The sequence below is a fragment of the Barbus barbus genome (genome assembly GCF_936440315.1).
Source record: "Barbus barbus genome assembly, chromosome: 14".
In the NCBI taxonomy this organism is placed as follows: Eukaryota; Metazoa; Chordata; class Actinopteri; order Cypriniformes; family Cyprinidae; genus Barbus; species Barbus barbus.
Genome location: NC_136742.1, coordinates 7,913,974 through 7,931,254, shown reverse-complemented (window position 1 = coordinate 7,931,254; position 17,281 = coordinate 7,913,974). Strand labels below are relative to the sequence as shown.

Genomic DNA, 17,281 nt, shown 5'->3' with positions numbered 1-17,281 from the left:
TCTGATAGGACTTAAAGGGATGGCTTCCCAAAAATGAAAATTCGGTCATTAATTACTCACCCTCATGTTGTTCCAAACCTGTAAGACCTTCGTTCATCTTCAGAGCACAAATTAAGATATTTCTGATGAATTCTGAGAGCTCTCTGACCCTCCTATAGACAGCAAGGATACTACCACGATCAAGGCTCAGCAACGTAGTAAGGAGATCGTTAAAATAATCCATGTGACATCAGTGTTTCAACCGGAATTTTACGAAGCTACTAAGAATACTTTTTGTGCACAAAGAAAACAAAAATAACGACTTGTCTCCGCGTCACCCTACAGTGTCATCCTGGAGAGTATCACATATGTAAACAACGTATGCTGTTCTGTGTCAGCAGCACTGTAGACGGATACATAGTTTAGGTTGTTTATGTTTTGATCTGAACGTAAACAACGTATCTGCGTACATACGTTGCATGCGTTGTTGACGTATGTGATACTCTCCAAAATGGTGCTATAGGGTGACAAGGAGGAGACTAATTGCTGAATAAAGTCGTTATTTTCATTTTATTTGCACAAAAAATATTCTCATAGCTTTGTTAGGGTCAGAGAGCTCTCGTGTTCCGAAGATGAACGAAGGTCTTACGGGTTTGGAACGACATGAGGGTGAGTAATTAGTGACCGAATTTCGATTTTGGGGTGAACTATCCTTTTAAGTACTTTTATATTAAGTTCTATAATCTTTGAAATATGGCTGAAGTGTAATGCAAATGTTTGTTGTTTAACTAGTTTCATTTTATTTGTTTTTTTACTTAAGTGGTTAACAAGTTACCTAAAAAGCAAGTTACTCGGCTACCTCCTCTGTACAGTCTTACAGTCACTGTGCTTTAGATCATGAATGGCTGATTATTACATACATGACATGTTTCCAGACGATCAGCTCGATGAGGAAGAACGAAAGACACGTCATCTAGAGGACCGTCACACTGTTGGATGGGAATGGACGAGTTCTTACAACTTGTAAGAATCACAAAGAAATGTGTCGGGATGGGAGCCCCGTTCCTGAAAGCAGAAGAGAATCATTTATATGAGGGAAGTATTCAGTCGAATGCATTGTTAAATCCATTTTTGGCAGTGTTTGTCCACTAGTAGGCAGTATGTGAACTACCAATAGGTTTATTCCTAAATGGTGCATTTGGCCTAATAAAATACTTTCTCATATAGACAGATGTTAGACTTAAGCATAAAGTCTGGTCCACTTTGTATCTTGTACTTGTCATCTTAGACAGGAAAACACCATCTGACCAACATGTAAACCACAGTTAAAGTGGAATTTAAGGAAAATTAAATCTGAATTAGATTAATAGTAAAGTGTTTTTTTTTTTTTTTAATAAATTAATACTTTTATTAAGCAAGGATGCATTAAATTGATCAAAAGTGACAGACCTTTGTAATGTTAAAAAAATATTTTTGTTTCAGGATATATATAGTTCTTTTGAATGTTCTATTCATCAAAGAATCAAGCAAAAATATTACATATAATATAAACTGTTTTCTACTGTGATAATAGTAATAAATATTTCTTATGAAGCAAATCAGCATATTAGAATGATTTCTGAAGGAGCATGTGACACTCGAGATCAGATATTATTTATATATATATATATATATATATATATATATATATATATATATATATATATATATATATACACACCCGATTCCAAAAAAGTTGGGACACTGTACAAATTACGAATAAAAAGGAATGCAATAATTTACAAATCTCATAAACTTATATTTTATTCACAATAGAATATAGATAACATATCAAATGTTGAAAGTGAGACATTTTGAAATGTCATGCCAAATATTGGCTCATTTTGGATTTCATGAGAGCTACACATTCCAAAAAAGTTGGGACAGGTAGCAATAAGACGCCTGAAAAGTTAAATGTACATATACGGAACAGCTGGAGGACCAATTTGCAATTTATTAGGTCAATTGGAAACATGATTGGGTATAAAAAGAGCCTCTCAGAGTGGCAGTGTCTCTCAGAAGTCAAGATGGCAAGAGGATCACCAATTCCCCCAATGCTGCGGCGAAAAATAGTGGAGCAATATCAGAAATGAGTTTCTCAGAGAAAAAATGCAAAGGGTTTGAAGTTATCATCATCTACAGTGCATAATATCATCCAAAGATTCAGAGAATCTGGAACAATCTCTGTGTGTAAGGGTCAAGGCCGGAAAACCATACTGGATGCCCGTGATCTTCGGGCCCTTAGACGGCACTGCATCACATACAGGAATGCTACTGTAATGGAAATCACAACATGGGCTCAGGAATACTTCCAGAAAACATTGTCGGTGAACACAATCCACCGTGCCATTCGCCGTTACCGGCTAAAACTCTATAGGTCAAAAAAGAAGCCATATCTAAACATGATCCAGAAGCGCAGGCGTTTTCTCTGGGCCAAGGCTTATTTAAAATGGACTGTGGCAAAGTGGAAAACTGTTCTGTGGTCAGACGAATCAAAATTTGTGTTGATGCCATGAAATTTAAAATAAACTTATTTTTCCCTTAAAATGATACATTTTCTCAGTTTAAACATTTGATATGTCATCTATGTTGTATTCTGAATAAAATATAGAAACGTTTTTGGAATCGGGTTTGTATATATATATATATATATATATATATACTGGAATATTTTCAAAACGAAACTGGTCCGTGATATAAAAAGGGGATCTTTCATACACTGGTTCATTTTGCAAACTTACGGGGTTCCCTTGTTCATAAAGTCATAGTTCCCATCAAAGTCATTGTCAAATATTGGTCCGCTCACAACATTGATTCCATTCAGCTTTTGTGAATACTTCACCAGCAGAACATCGTGAAAGCGATTCCAGATATCTGTCACAAAGACATTAAACATGAACAACAGTGACACTATGAACAAACATGAAAGACCTAAGAGCCACAGAACAGACACAGCAGTGTTATAATCAATATATTACTGATATAAACATTTACTTAAATAAAATACATAAAGTTTTATGTTAGCATTTTAAGGCAGCACCTCATGTTTGTTTAGTTCAAGTTAACATATTAAAATAACTAAAACTAAATCTTAATACAAACTATTTAGACATTTTAAAAAAAAGAACATTAAAAATGCCAATAACAAAAATGTAAAACAAAATAAAACTGAGACACACAGTACAGGAGAGGTTTATGATACATGATAACACCAAATGATATGTACTTGTGTAATCAACCGATAACAGATAAATGTGTTATGAAATGCTGGTGCACCCAAAGTACAAACCACACATTTTCAGATTATCACTGACTGTGTAGATGAACTAAAACTCCAATGAATGATTTCTAATGGAATGCAGATAGTTAATGTTCTACATGCACGTCATGTTGGTGGATTTAGTTTGGGAAATGAAATGAGTCATTGTCACTTTAATCTGAATACTTGCACAATACAGAGTGAAGAAAGTGTTTACCATACACAGATGTTGCAATTACCACTGTTGAGTCTCTGAGGTTAAAGCAAAACATCAGTTAATTTGGTTCACAGGCATAAATGGCTCAATACTGCTTATTAATACAGCAGATCTGCCTTCACTATGACTTGTGAGGATCACCTGGCGTAAATATTTCTAATTGATTTCTGGAATTGTTGAGATGGGTTTTCAGAGTACAACAATTTCCAAGGTGGGCCTGCAATAATGCCATAATGTGCATCCAAAACGATTAAAAGAACGCTGCTCTATAACGCCAATAACATCTTTGTATGTTTATGTTATTTATGCAGTTTGTTCTGGGATTTCTGAATTCCCCTAAAGCTTTGTCGCATTCAGTGTAGACAAAATTCTGTCATCGTTTACTCCCCCTCAATTTGTTTCAGACCTGAATGAGTTTCTTTTGTCAGACAAAAAATGGGATATTTAGAAGAACAAAACAGTTGTTGGTCGCCATTGACTTCCACAGTATGGGAGAAAAAAATTGTATAAAAGTCAATTGCTACCGGAAACTTGTTTGGTTACCAGCATTCTTCAAAATATCTTTTTTTGTCTTCAACAGAAGAAAGAAACTCAAACAGGTTTGGAACAACTTGAGGGCGAGTAACTGATGACAATTTTCATTTTTGGGTGAATTATCCCTTTAAAGATGTAAAATATAAGATCCTATATGAAATATCGCTGAGATGCCAATCTTATGTTTGTCTAAAGGCCCATATAAACACAACAGCATCTCTCATCTCTGTTCGCTCATCAAGCCCATTTTTGTCTCACTCGGATAACAGAGCCATGAAATTACGCTGAGAAACCTGCAGTTCTTTGGGTGCGCTGTTGAGCATTGTGTTTTTTTGGCAGGTCAAGTGTTCCTGCGGGACTCTTTCTTTGATTTTGGTAGAAATACTTGCTGGCCTCGATTCAGCTGTGATCAACTGATTCTAATTATAGGGCAGCTTTAACTGGAGAACATTTAGCTTTTCAGAGAGTGTTGCATATCTTTATTAAATTAGAGCACAGCTTTCTCATATATAGTCTCATTTATTTAGAATGTGCTTTAGTAGTTTAGTAGGATAACGCTCACTCTGTAGATCTGTAGAGTGAGACGGCACTGTAGATCAAGGTTCACACCCATGTCTATGCAAAAACTTGCAAAACAGTTTTAATTCTCATGCAATGTAGGAACTTTAACATTCTACTTGCTTAAAGTCAGACGTGTCCAAACTCGGTCCTGGAGGGCCATTGTCCTGCAGAGTTTAGTTCCAACTTGCCTCAACACACCTGCCTGGAAGCTTCTAGTATGCCTAGTAAGATCTTGATTAGCTGCTTTCAGGTGTGTTTGATTAGGATTGGAGCTGAACTCTGCTGGACAGTGGCCCTCCACAGGTTTGGACAACCCCTTAAAGTGAATGTTTATCATCAGTATAAATATTCATGGGTGCGTTTATGTTGGGCAAAGTCTTTTGTTATTTTAAGCATTTCTGCATTACTTTTTTTTCTGACTTCTAGTGTCAATGTAATACACTTTTCCAAACAGAAAGTTGTAAATTCTGACTTCATGAGCTGGAATGCAGAATTACAGCCTTTTAATCAAAGCAGGCAACATGTTTACTGGCATGTGAAACCCATTCTGAACACAAAGTTCAGTATTTTAATTTGATGATTACAGACAATGGCACTCAAGACCCATGTGTTTTTTTTTTTTTTTGTTGCTATTGTTGACAAAGGTTGTGCGTGTAATTGAATTTACAGTTTTTTTGCACAAATATAACAAATAAATCATAATGACCATAATGTTTCCTAGCACTTCGTGCTTGAATCCCTAATAACATCTACATTTTAACCAACCTCAGAGCTAATTATGCGTAGAATTTGGATTTGGAGATTCATTCCAGCATGCCATTAACTTTCCATTTACTTTCCAAGTATACAAGTAAACAGCACATCTATTCGTATTGGCAGTCAGAAGAATGACATCATGCGGTTCTTGCCAGAACAAACATGCAAATTGCAAGCGTACATGGCATAACACAATAAATCACAAAAAGTGCAAATAAGAAAGATCCCAGTTGTCAGGTTTTGTCTCCCTGCAGTCTGTGTAATGTTATAAGCTGAATGTAAAACACGGCTTACCTTTGAAAGCAGGAAACATGGGCACCATGTTGCTTGTAATTAAGGAGTCTGGCTCAGTTCCTGTGGGACTGAAGTCTGAGGGAGAAATAAAACATTTAGAGTCCTGTCATGCAAAACACAACAGATATAGCAGAGTAAACACAACTCTCTTACCCAGATCTCTGGATACACTGATTGGCCAAATTGCAGAATTGAATGTTTAAACATTTTTGTATAATGACCACTAAACTGTACAATGCTGTTCAAAAATTTGGGGTCAGTAGGAGTTTTGTTTTGAAATAAATTATTCTTTTATTCAGCAAGGATGCATTGAATTGATCAAAAGTGACAGTAAAGACGATTGTTACAAAAAAATTATATTCAAATAGTGTTGATCAGTTGAACTTTTTATTCATCAAAGAGTCCACAAAGAGATTTCCACAAAAATATAAAGCAGCAGCACAACTGTTTTCAACATCGATAATAAGAAATGTGTAAAAAATATATTAAGATATAAAGTAGTTATTTCAAATTGTAATAACATTTCACAATATTTCAGTACTGCATTTTCAATTAAATAATTGCAGCCTTGGTGAGAATAAGAGACTTGTTTCAAAAACATGAAAAAATTGACCAACCTCAAACTTATATATCTCCCAGTTGTTAATGGCAACACACCATATTTGCTTACTATATAACAAGCAACTGTAGGCTTGTTTTTCAATTAAATCGCTTATAAATATTTGTATTTATGGGGTTATTTCCAGAATGTAGCAAATAATTCCAATTAAATTGAAAAAAAATCATTTATTAGCTAATATCACTCATAGCTCTAATCGAACTCTAGGACCTTTTCCCATAAGTGAAAGAGGCCAGAAAGTGAAAGGAATAGTGAGTTTTGTGTAAAGGTCTTAAAGTAAATATAGAGATCCTGTTGGACTCACTGGGCGGATGCAGGAGGCCAAAGGTCAGAGTGGAATTGTTCTTATAGAATGAGCAGGACTGTCTCGCGCTGGCCATCACACGCACATCTGCACGCACACATGTGTCTGCTGAGGGCTGGACGCTCACCTTTGTTTGACAAAGAGAAGAAAGAAAATAAATGATTAGAGGAAACAGTGCTTAGTGTTTAAAACAATCATTGTTCATGATAGAATTCCTGTTAGACACATTGCAAGCAAATTATCCTCAGCATTTGCCACTTAACAGAGATTTCCTATAGCAAATTTACGTCTTTCGAGATTTGCTTAAGAAACATGTCTCTAATCTTGATTTAATAGTCCTTAAAATACATGCTTCTCAATCTGATTTTTAAACACTGTGTATGGGATGGTGAAGACATGATGTTAAGTTCTTGAAGTTACTCCCATGCAAAACAAAACAAGATCAGGCCTGAATTCTGAAAAACTCCAGCTGTGGTCACATTCGTCACTTCACAGCCTCAGGTTGTGGCTTGAAGTTGTTTTATGTATAAAGAAAATTAGAGAATACAGATGATTTCATTTAGTTCACATAAACAAAGCTTCTATCATTATCTACTGACCCTGACAACATGTTTTTCCATGGGGAAAAAAAATACTACAGTCATCAGTAGTATGATGGCCAAAAATATCAGCACCCTTGGTAAATATGATCAAAGAAGTCTGTGAAAATTAATTGGGATTGTTAATCCTTTTATTTTAAAAATTCACAAAAATCAATAAATGTTTCTCAAATACACATTGGACACAATTATTGGCACCCCTAGAACTTCTTATGAGTAAAATATCTCTAAAGTATATTCCCATTCATAGTCACAATTTTGAGCGGTCCAAGGTGATTATGAACAGGAAATTATCCAGCCATGGCTTCTTGTTTCACAGAAATATAAATAGGAGGGAAAGCAAAGCCTAAATTCCCTTAATCATCCATCACAATGAGAAAAAACAAATAATGTATTTCTGATGTGCAGCAAAAGATAATTGAGCTTCACAAATTAGTGAAGTGGCTTTAGGAAAAGAGCTAGAGCAGTGAAAATTCCCATTTGCACCATCAGGGCAATAATTAATAATTTCCAATCAACATAAAATGTTACGAAACTGCCTGGAAGATGACATGTCTATATCGTCCTAATGCACGGTGAGGAGGAGAGTTTGAGTGGCTAAAGACTCTCCACAGCTGGAGAATTGCAGAAAAGAGTTGAGTCTCGGGGTCAGAAAACCTTTTAAAAAAAATTGTCAAACAGCACCTACATCACCACATGTTGTTTGGGAGGGTTTCAAGAAAAATTCTCTTAGCTCATTCAAAAACAATCTCCAGCATATTCAGTTGTCAGACACGACTGGAACTTCAAATGGGGCCTATATTTGGGCCTATATTTCTGCTGGAGGTCCTGGACATCTTCTCTTTAGGATTCTATCAAATCCTAAAGCATCATGGATTCTATCAAATACCAACAGATAAAAAATCAATAAGTGACTGACTCTGTTAGAAATCATATAATGGGCCATGTCTGGATCTTCCAACCATACAATAATCCAAACACAAACTCAAAAATGGGTCACTGAGCACAAAACCAAGCTTCTGCTATGGCCATTCCAGTCCTCTGACCTGAACCCTGTAGAAAATGAGTGAGGTGAACTGAAGAGAAGAAGCACCAACGTTGAGCTGTGAATCTGAAGGATCTGGAGTGATTCTGGATGAAGGAATGGTTTCTGGTCTCTTGTCAGGTGTTCTCTAACCTCATCAGGCATTATAGGAGAATATTTAAAGCTGTTAAACTGGCAAATGGAGGTTTCAAATAGTATTGAATAAAAGGGTGCTGTTAATTGTCGCCAATATGTATTAGAGAAAAACATTTCGTAATGATATTTCCCCCCATTTTAAATTCTTATTCTCCAATGAAAGGTTAGATTTTTGTGAATTTTTTTAAGTAAATGATCAAAAGGATTACATTTACATTTATTCATTTAGCTGACGCTTTTATCCAAAGCGACTTACAATTGCTATATATGTCAGAGGTCGCACGCCTCTGGAGCAACTAAGTTAGGGGTTAAGTGTCTTGCTCAGGGACACATTGGTGTCTCACAGTGGATTCGAACCCGGGTCTCTCACACCAAAGGCATGTGTCTTATCCACTGCGGCATCACCACCCCATCACCATGGGGTGGTGCGCCACCACCCCATTATCCACTGCGCCATCACCATGGATTAACAATGCAGATTAATTTTCACAGCCTTCTTTGATCATATTTACCAAGGGTGCCGATATTTTTGGCCATGACTGTATATATGTGCTGGCACCATCAGGTTCAATATTGAAAAAATCTAAATGGCCATAAAAATCTATTAAAACCAATTAATGGATTTATTTAAGAAATAGGCTAAAATTGTAACAATTTTTCACTAATAGTATTCTTTTAATAAATTCAATTTCAGGCTGTTCCCCACAAAAGGCTATCGCATGGCATCAGAAAACTGTAGTGCGCAAGATATTCTGGACAACTTTAATGCTGCTTGAAGCCCAGAGTATACTTCTGTTTTTATGTATTTACATTCACAAAGAAACTGATAAGACTAAGGATGAAAGTGCTTATTTCGTATTTGTGACTTTATAAGTGACTTTTGTATTTTACTTTTCGTTCATCTGACATAAGCATAAGCATTCTGAATGCAGGATGCAAGTTAATGAGAATTTCACTGCGTTCCAGAGTTCAAGTTTGGTGAACTCTGCCCTGCGAATGTGAAAACATGTGACCAATAGAAGATTGGCATGACTTCTTAGCTGAATTAAAAGTACACCAACTTTGAATCTGCAGGATTGTAGCGTTGCAGGAAAGTCAAGTACAGTACTAGTTCTAGTGCACATGTGTTGACTAGCTGTGCTTGCAAACAATATCAAATGAAGTATACAAAGATTGTGTATCTGATTGTGAAAAAACAAAACAAAACAGTATACTTTGGGCTTAAGAGTTTGGGTCAAAACTGAACTATGCTTTCGCGTTCATCATATGGAAAAGAGTGACTAGTATATACTTCAAAAACTAATTTTTGTATTGTATGGGAGAAAGCAAAAAGTACAGATTTGTATACATACGGCTACGGAAGCGTATTGCATTCACTTGAGGAAAATAAATCTACTCTGTTTTTCTGAATTAACGAGTTAATTATCTCAGAATTACAAGATAATTTTTCATGAAAAAAAGTTTTTGCTCTGTTTTTCTGAATTAACGACTTAATTATCTCAGAATTACGAGATAATTTTTAATGAAAAAAAAAATTTGCTCTGTTTTTCTGAATTAATGACTTAATTATCTCGTAATTCTGAGATAATTAAGTCATTAATTCAGAAAAACAGAGCAAAAACTTTTTTCATAAAAAATTATCTCGTAATTCTGAGATAATTAACTCATTAATTCAGAAAAACAGAGTAGATTTTTTTTCCTCAAGAGAATGCAATACGCTTCCGTATACGGCACAGTAAATAATCAGAATTTAATTTTTTGGATGAACTATCTCTTTAAGCTAATTGAGAAAAAGTGACAGTAACACACTGCATGAAAACACTTGATGAGCGACTGCAGTTTGTCACTGTCTCGCTGTGTCGAGTGTTAGCGAGTGTGATTTACTCGGCGGTCAGCCCACAAAATGAGCAGCACATGCTGAATGGTGGAGAGTGAGGCCGTCTGTCATATTTCCTGACCTCACTAAGCACATCATGTACACCTTCCTGTTTGAACTGTCATTACAAATTTCATTTGCGAAAAAGAAGTGCGTTTAATTGCACTTAATCCCATCTAATTTCACCAGCGGTTACTCACCCTTGTGAAAAAGAAGTGCACTTAATTATATTGATTATACACTTGTAGTGTATGTCAAATCATAAGTGTATTTTTTAAACTGTACTTATAAACCTGTAAAGGCCACTTAAGTATACTTACTCTGTAGAGAGAACACTTTTATGACTATGTTTCTTAACACACTTCTAAAAAAGTGTTTTGGTGCTTTCAAATATCAACAACGCTTGGCAAAAATTGCTTAGTGCACCTTTAAAGTACATTTTAAATCATTATGTTTTAATAATCGTACTGACTAACATAACATAATATATTTAAAATGCACTAAACTGCAAATTCATCATTACAGATGTATACAAAAGTATTTATTGCATACAAATTTCAACAGAAATTACATTCAAGTAAATTTTAGTTAACCATAAATGATTGTCAGTACATTTGGCAACATGTAAACTGTGAAATAATATTCAACTTATGAAAAAAAAAATCTAGGCTACTCAAAAAATCGTTCTAAACCTTAGTTAATTGATTTCATATAAATTTAAACTATATTACATTTTCATGTATCAGTTAAAAGCAATTAAGTATGTGAAAACATTACATTCATTTGCATTTAAGCATATTATTTCTATAATATACAGTAGTATTACTTTTTAGAAGTATGCTGAAGTGTACATCTTTTCACAAGAGATTTTTAATGTGTGATGCAATAATTAAAAAGGGGTGTAGCTCATTTAAATCCCACAGGACATCTTCAGAAAATAATCACAGGAAAATATCAAATGAAAACCCCTGCAGAGCAATATTGTAACAGCTTAAAATTAGCTATTGTTTTAGAGGTCTCGTCTACAATAAACTCCGTTTTAAAGACCCCATGATATCACAGTCAGTCATAACTGTTAGTATTTAGATAATAATAATTATGGTCTAATTATGTTAGTGTACTTCTAATACACATGTATCTGTTTGGGGGATGCTCTACATGACTCGACATAGCAATACGAGTAGGAATATGCTCACAAAGAAAAAAAACTGAGGTGCTTATCAATTAATTTCATGGGGTCTTAAGACTAGTCTTACCATTGCATTCAAAGAGTATGAGACCCAAAGGGGCATCAGGATGTTTCTGCTGTATCCGCTGACGTAGGCACTGTGGTGAAGTATACAGTAATCTGACTGCTCCTGAAGAACACGCGGGATTCCATAAGGCAGATGAACATGCTTCACGTTAGAGTCTATAAAAAGATTAATAAAGAAAGATTGAGTTTCAAACACAGTGTTTTCTAACACAATGTCAATGTGAACTATTCCTGACAAACAGTTTACTCACTTGAGTTTGAGTCGATGAGACGCTGGTTCAGACGGTTCACCTGAGAAAAAGTTTGGGGAAATGTTTTATATATATATTTTTTATTATTAAAATAAGCAACAACACACACACATACAATTTAATGCATCCATGCAGAATAAGAATATTGCTTTCTTATAAACAATTTACTGACCGCAGTAGAGTCATGTATGTGTACTATGTGTATATTTAAACTAGAGACACTAAATTATTTGTAACTGTTAAGCACAAGTGGCTTGACTCACTTCTCTTTCAAAAACTAAAAAAACTATGTGATTGTAACAAACCACAGGAAAAAAATTAAGAAATCTAGACAACACCACAAAGCCAAAAATTAATATATGAAATGGATCAACAGAGACACACAAACAACAAACATAACTCAAGAGATTCCTTGGAGCTACAGACTGTAATCCATTCTGCAACAACATTAACTGCAATGCTAAAGGGAAAGAAAGAATTTAATATGGAAAGGGTAATATAATTGGCTTTCCAAGCCTTTCAAACATGCAGTTCTGGTTGCTCTGCAACTGAATATCATTTGTATAATGACAGCCGTCACCACATCTCAGATTCAAATCCCCTGTTACAAACACAAAGCAACAATACCAAGGAAAAACTCCTCAAGGAGGAAACCTTGGGTGGAACCACGAGGAAACTCATCCTGTTCTCAAGAGTGAGTCATCTAATAACAGCCAGTTCAAAGACACAGGATTACACCATAAAACACGGCAGACATCTGATTTAAAACTTAAGCTTGGCCTTTGAAGGGAACTAGTCTTGGCTCATAACAAGTCAAATAAAGAATGCTCAAAAATGTCCTTAAAATCAGGCATAGCAATCTATTTGTAATATCATGACCTGCATTAATCCATCAACATGCAAAATTATATACATAGCATACACCCTCATAAGAAAGGGTACAAAACTGTGACTGGGACAGTACCTTACTATACATTTGTACCTTATTTACATTTGTACATATTAGTATGTTAAATGTACATTTAGTACTTTAAAAGTACATATTAGTACCTATTATTACCTTGCGAAACTATAGGTGAAAGGGGAAAATAAAATTGCATAAACAATAGAATTTTGATGGCTTTGTGATCTCATGCTACATCAGTGTAGTATGGATTTATATTTTCTTCTACCTCGTGTAGTATTGTTCATGGTTTTTGAGAACAAGGGCATGTCATCTGTCCCTGTTGGCATCTGTGCTAATTTGACTCAATCTTAAGCGACAGATGGATTTGTATCAAACTACAATACGTCACATATGGACTCATGGATCACTTTTTTAAAGCACTGAAAACCACTTTAACCACCTTTTTCATTTTCAATTAATAATACTGTCATGATGACATATGTTGGGGTATGGTTTTAAATTTAAACAGCACCAATAATTTTTATAATTTACTATTTAGACATTCCTGAGTACCTAACCTGACCCTTACCCCTAAACCTAAGCGTTTCTCAATATAGAACAAAACCAGCTAATCACAATCCAAATATTCCAAGTTTTCTAAGCCAAACAATTGATTTTTATAAGAAACACACCCAAAAGCAATCATGTCTCCATCCAACATAATGCTCAAATCACAAACACATTCAAAAACTGCCGCCTACTACATCAACCTTGATTGTGAAATCTGATTGGTTCTTGCATGTCTCATGCCGAATTACATCATGATAAAGTTTGGATTTATCTTTTGAATCAGATGTATCTGTGTTAAGTTTCGTTCTGTTTTCCTCTCTTCATAAAAGATGTTGCATGGCTTCAAAAGGAACACAACAATTTGTAATACTGTTATACTGTTTTATGGCCATTTTTTTTGCTATAAACGCCTGTGATTGCACATTTATCTGCCTGTTACATGTTTTTTTTATTTTTGAGAAGTGGTTAAGATTAGGGGTAAGATGCTCAAAAGGCCTATATATAAAAATAATGGTCACACTTTATTTTAAGGTCCAATGCACGCTATTAACAAACCATAAACTATGACTTTGCCTCAATAAATTCTTAATTTGCTGCTGTTGTTAAGTATATGTATTGGGTAGGATTAGGGATGTAGAATATGGTCATGCAGAATATGTGCTTTATAAGTAATAATAAACAGCCAATATGTTAATAACAGGCATGCTAATAAGCAACTAGTTAATAGTGAGAATTATTCCCTACCTACATCTCTGCGAAACGCTCTCGGTTACTCACGTAACCTCGGTTCCCCGAAATGAGGGAACGAGACATTGCTTTGGGAGAAATACATTTTCCTCGAATATTACTGAAGCCTTATTGAATCACGCCAGTGAAACTGGCCAATGGCGTTCAAGCGTGCGAAATATGAGGGGGCTCGTCACTATATAAAGCAGCGCTTGTACGTCATCCATTCAGAATCTTTGACTGAAGCAACTAAGCATTGTAAGATCCTGAGCTCGGTGACACGGCAATAAGAGCAATGTCTCGTTCCCTCATTTCGGGGAACCGAGGTTACGTGAGTAACCGAGAGCGTTCCCCTTCAATTCGGTCACTCAACATTGCTTTGGGAACGTATAAAATCCCGCCGTGTCACAGCGATGGAGCCAAGCTCGACTAAGTATGTCAAGTTTCACATTCGGAGCCGTAATGAGAACGGCAATGATATTGGCGCTCTTAGTAAACACAGCTCAGGTCTACAGGACCTAGTCGAAACCATGTAAAGTCAGGGGCGCGGCAGCTAGACGATGCTGCGTCACATCAGGGGCGGAGTTAACTCCGGTGAAACAAAGAATGTGAAATGGCGGCGGCTTCGGCGCTTTCACAAATAGATATATATATAAATATGTGGGTAGATAGTATTTATAGAGTTGTAACTTTTTAGTTTTAGTTACTTTTTCTTATTTATAAGTCGCTTTGGACAAAAGCGTCTGCTAAATGACAAAAGTAAAAAAGTAAAGAGTGTAAAGACCATCGACTCTACCGTGCGACTCCACCGGGCAGGGACACCGGCAAGGGATAGTAGTAGCTTTTTATTTAATTTTTTCATTGATATGTTTATTATTGAAATGTTGTTGTTATATGCATGTGTTAATTTTATTTAATTTCTTTATTTTCTTAAATATGTGGGTAGATAGTATTTATAGAGTTGTAACTTTTTAGTTTTAGTTACTTTTTCTTATTTGTAAGTCGCTTTGGACAAAAGCGTCTGCTAAATGACAAAAGTAAAAAAGTAAAGAGTGTAAAGACCATCGACTCTACCGTGCGACTCCACCGGGCAGGGACACCGGCAAGGGATAGTAGTAGCTTTTTATTTAATTTTTTCATTGATATGTTTATTATTGAAATGTTGTTGTTATATGCATGTGTTAATTTTATTTAATTTCTTTATTTTCTTAAATATGTGGGTAGATAGTATTTATAGAGTTGTAACTTTTTAGTTTTAGTTACTTTTTCTTATTTGTAAGTCGCTTTGGACAAAAGCGTCTGCTAAATGACAAAAGTAAGTAAAGTAAAGTAAAGTAAATAGATTAGTTGAAATTGTTTAATTTCAATGAAATCATGTTATAATGCACAGCCGTACCGGTATGATGGTGACCAAGTCCTAGAAGACGTGGTGAACTATATCATAATACTGTGATAAACTGATAGGGACAGCATTGAATTGGTGGTGCGTCTATACAGGGTGTATACGACCTAGTCGAAACCATTGGTACACATCTCAGATCATGGCTGAGTAAGCGCGTGCGCTGCTCGCACTGACAGCACATGCGAGGCAAGCGACGACACATCTAGGTTATAAAACCTCGCGAAAGTGCTGGGTGACGACCAGCCTGCCGCCGTACAAATGTCCTGAATAGATATGCCATTTGCCCGGGCCAGGATGATGCGAGGCCACGGGTTGAGTGGGCACGAACCCCTATCGGACATTCCACACCTTTAGAGCTGTAAGCCAAAGCAATTGCGTCGACGATCCAGTGTGACAGCCTTTGCTTGGACACAGGCAGTCCTTTTGTACGTCCACCGAAACATACGAATAGCTGCTCCGAGAGTCTGAACTGTCTAGAGCGCTCGATATAAGTACGCACCGCTCGTACAGGGCACAGCAGTGTATTAAGCGGCTCTGTCCCGGTTGGTGTTTCGGGGCGGAAAGCAGATAGTGATATGACCTGCGCTTTAAATGGAGTCGAAAGCACTTTAGGCACATAACCTTTTCTAGGCTTCAAGGTGAGTCTGCAATCACCTGGCCCGAATTCAATACACGAGTCGTCAATTGAAAGCGCTTGTAGGTCTCCAACTCGCTTAACAGAGGCCAGCGCGAGCAGGAGCGCTGTCTTGAGAGAGAGCGCTCGCAAGCTCGCTGATTGTATGGGCTCGAACGGGGGTCCCGTGAGAGCGTCAAGCACTAGCGTCAAGTCCCAAGTGGGTAGAGTAGAAGGGCGAGGAGGGTTCAGCCTTCTTGCTCCTTTTAAAAACCGTATGATCAGGTCATTTCTGCCGATCGGGCGATTTTCGACGTGCGCGTGAAAGGCTGTTATAGCGGCCACATACACTTTCAATGTGGATGGCATACGACCGCTATCAAATCGCTCTTGAAGGAAGACAAGGATTATTGATATTGTGTTCAGCACGCGCTGAGGAAGCGCATCTGTTACTGGCAAGCTCCGTCGAGCGGCCAGACATGAAGGCTCCATGACTCCGGATTTGGGTGCCAAATCGTCCCTTGTGCTTGAGAGAGAAGGTCCCTCTTCAGTGGGATAGTCCACGGGGGGGCTACCAGCATCTCCACCAGTTCTGGGAACCACGGCTGATTGGGCCATTTCGGTGCCACTAGCAGAACAGATTCCTTTTCCTCTCTGATTTTGCAAAGCACGCGAGGCAGAAGTTTCACCGGAGGAAAGGCATACTTGCGTACTTTCGGCCAGTTGTGAGCTAGTGCATCCACTCCCAGGGGAGAGTGTGTCAGTGAATAAAACAGCGGGCAGTGAGTGTTCTCTGCTGATGCGAAGAGATCCACCTCCGCCCTGCCGAATACACTCCAAATCATTTTGACTGTCAAAGGGTGTAATCTCCACTCCCCGTGGATTATCCCGCCCCTCGACAATAAATCCGCGCCGTAGTTCAGGCGTCCGGGGACATGTACTGCCCGGATGGAGAGGAGGTGTCGATCTGCCCACAGAAGGAGGTCTCTCGCCAGCTGCAGCAGTGGTCGTGAGTTCACACCGCCTTGGTGATTTATAAACGCTACCACTGTCATGCTGTCCGTCCTGATGAGAATGTGACGGTGAAGAATGTCTGGGAGAAAGCACTCGAGCGCTAGGTGCACAGCACGGAGCTCCAGACAGTTTATGTGCCATGACTTTTCCGTTTCTGACCACGTCCCGAAGGCTGGTCTGCCATCGCATACGGCTCCCCAACCCGTACTCGATGCATCTGTCGTGACATTCTTTCTCCTGATCACTTGGCCAATACGAACACCCCGGCGATATAGAGTCATATCGCGCCAAGGGTTCAGCGTATGCAAACAGTCGCGCGTCACTTTGATGCGCAAGGTGCCCGTGCG

General features: G+C 37.3%; 1 protein-coding gene across 1 annotated transcript in view; it reads right to left on the bottom strand.

The window, feature by feature from the left end:
- The window catches only part of LOC306880418 (ectonucleotide pyrophosphatase/phosphodiesterase family member 1-like), a 59,138-nt gene that overhangs the window by 1,654 nt on the left and 40,203 nt on the right, over nt 1-17,281 (bottom strand). The window contains exons 19-24 of the mRNA XM_079433906.1: nt 11,724-11,763; nt 11,474-11,628; nt 6,563-6,689; nt 5,640-5,714; nt 2,760-2,892; nt 900-1,044 (exon numbers count right to left, since the gene is read on the bottom strand). Coding sequence (XP_079290032.1) covers nt 900-1,044; nt 2,760-2,892; nt 5,640-5,714; nt 6,563-6,689; nt 11,474-11,628; nt 11,724-11,763 — 675 coding nt within the window. The remainder of the gene's footprint in view (nt 1-899; nt 1,045-2,759; nt 2,893-5,639; nt 5,715-6,562; nt 6,690-11,473; nt 11,629-11,723; nt 11,764-17,281) is intronic.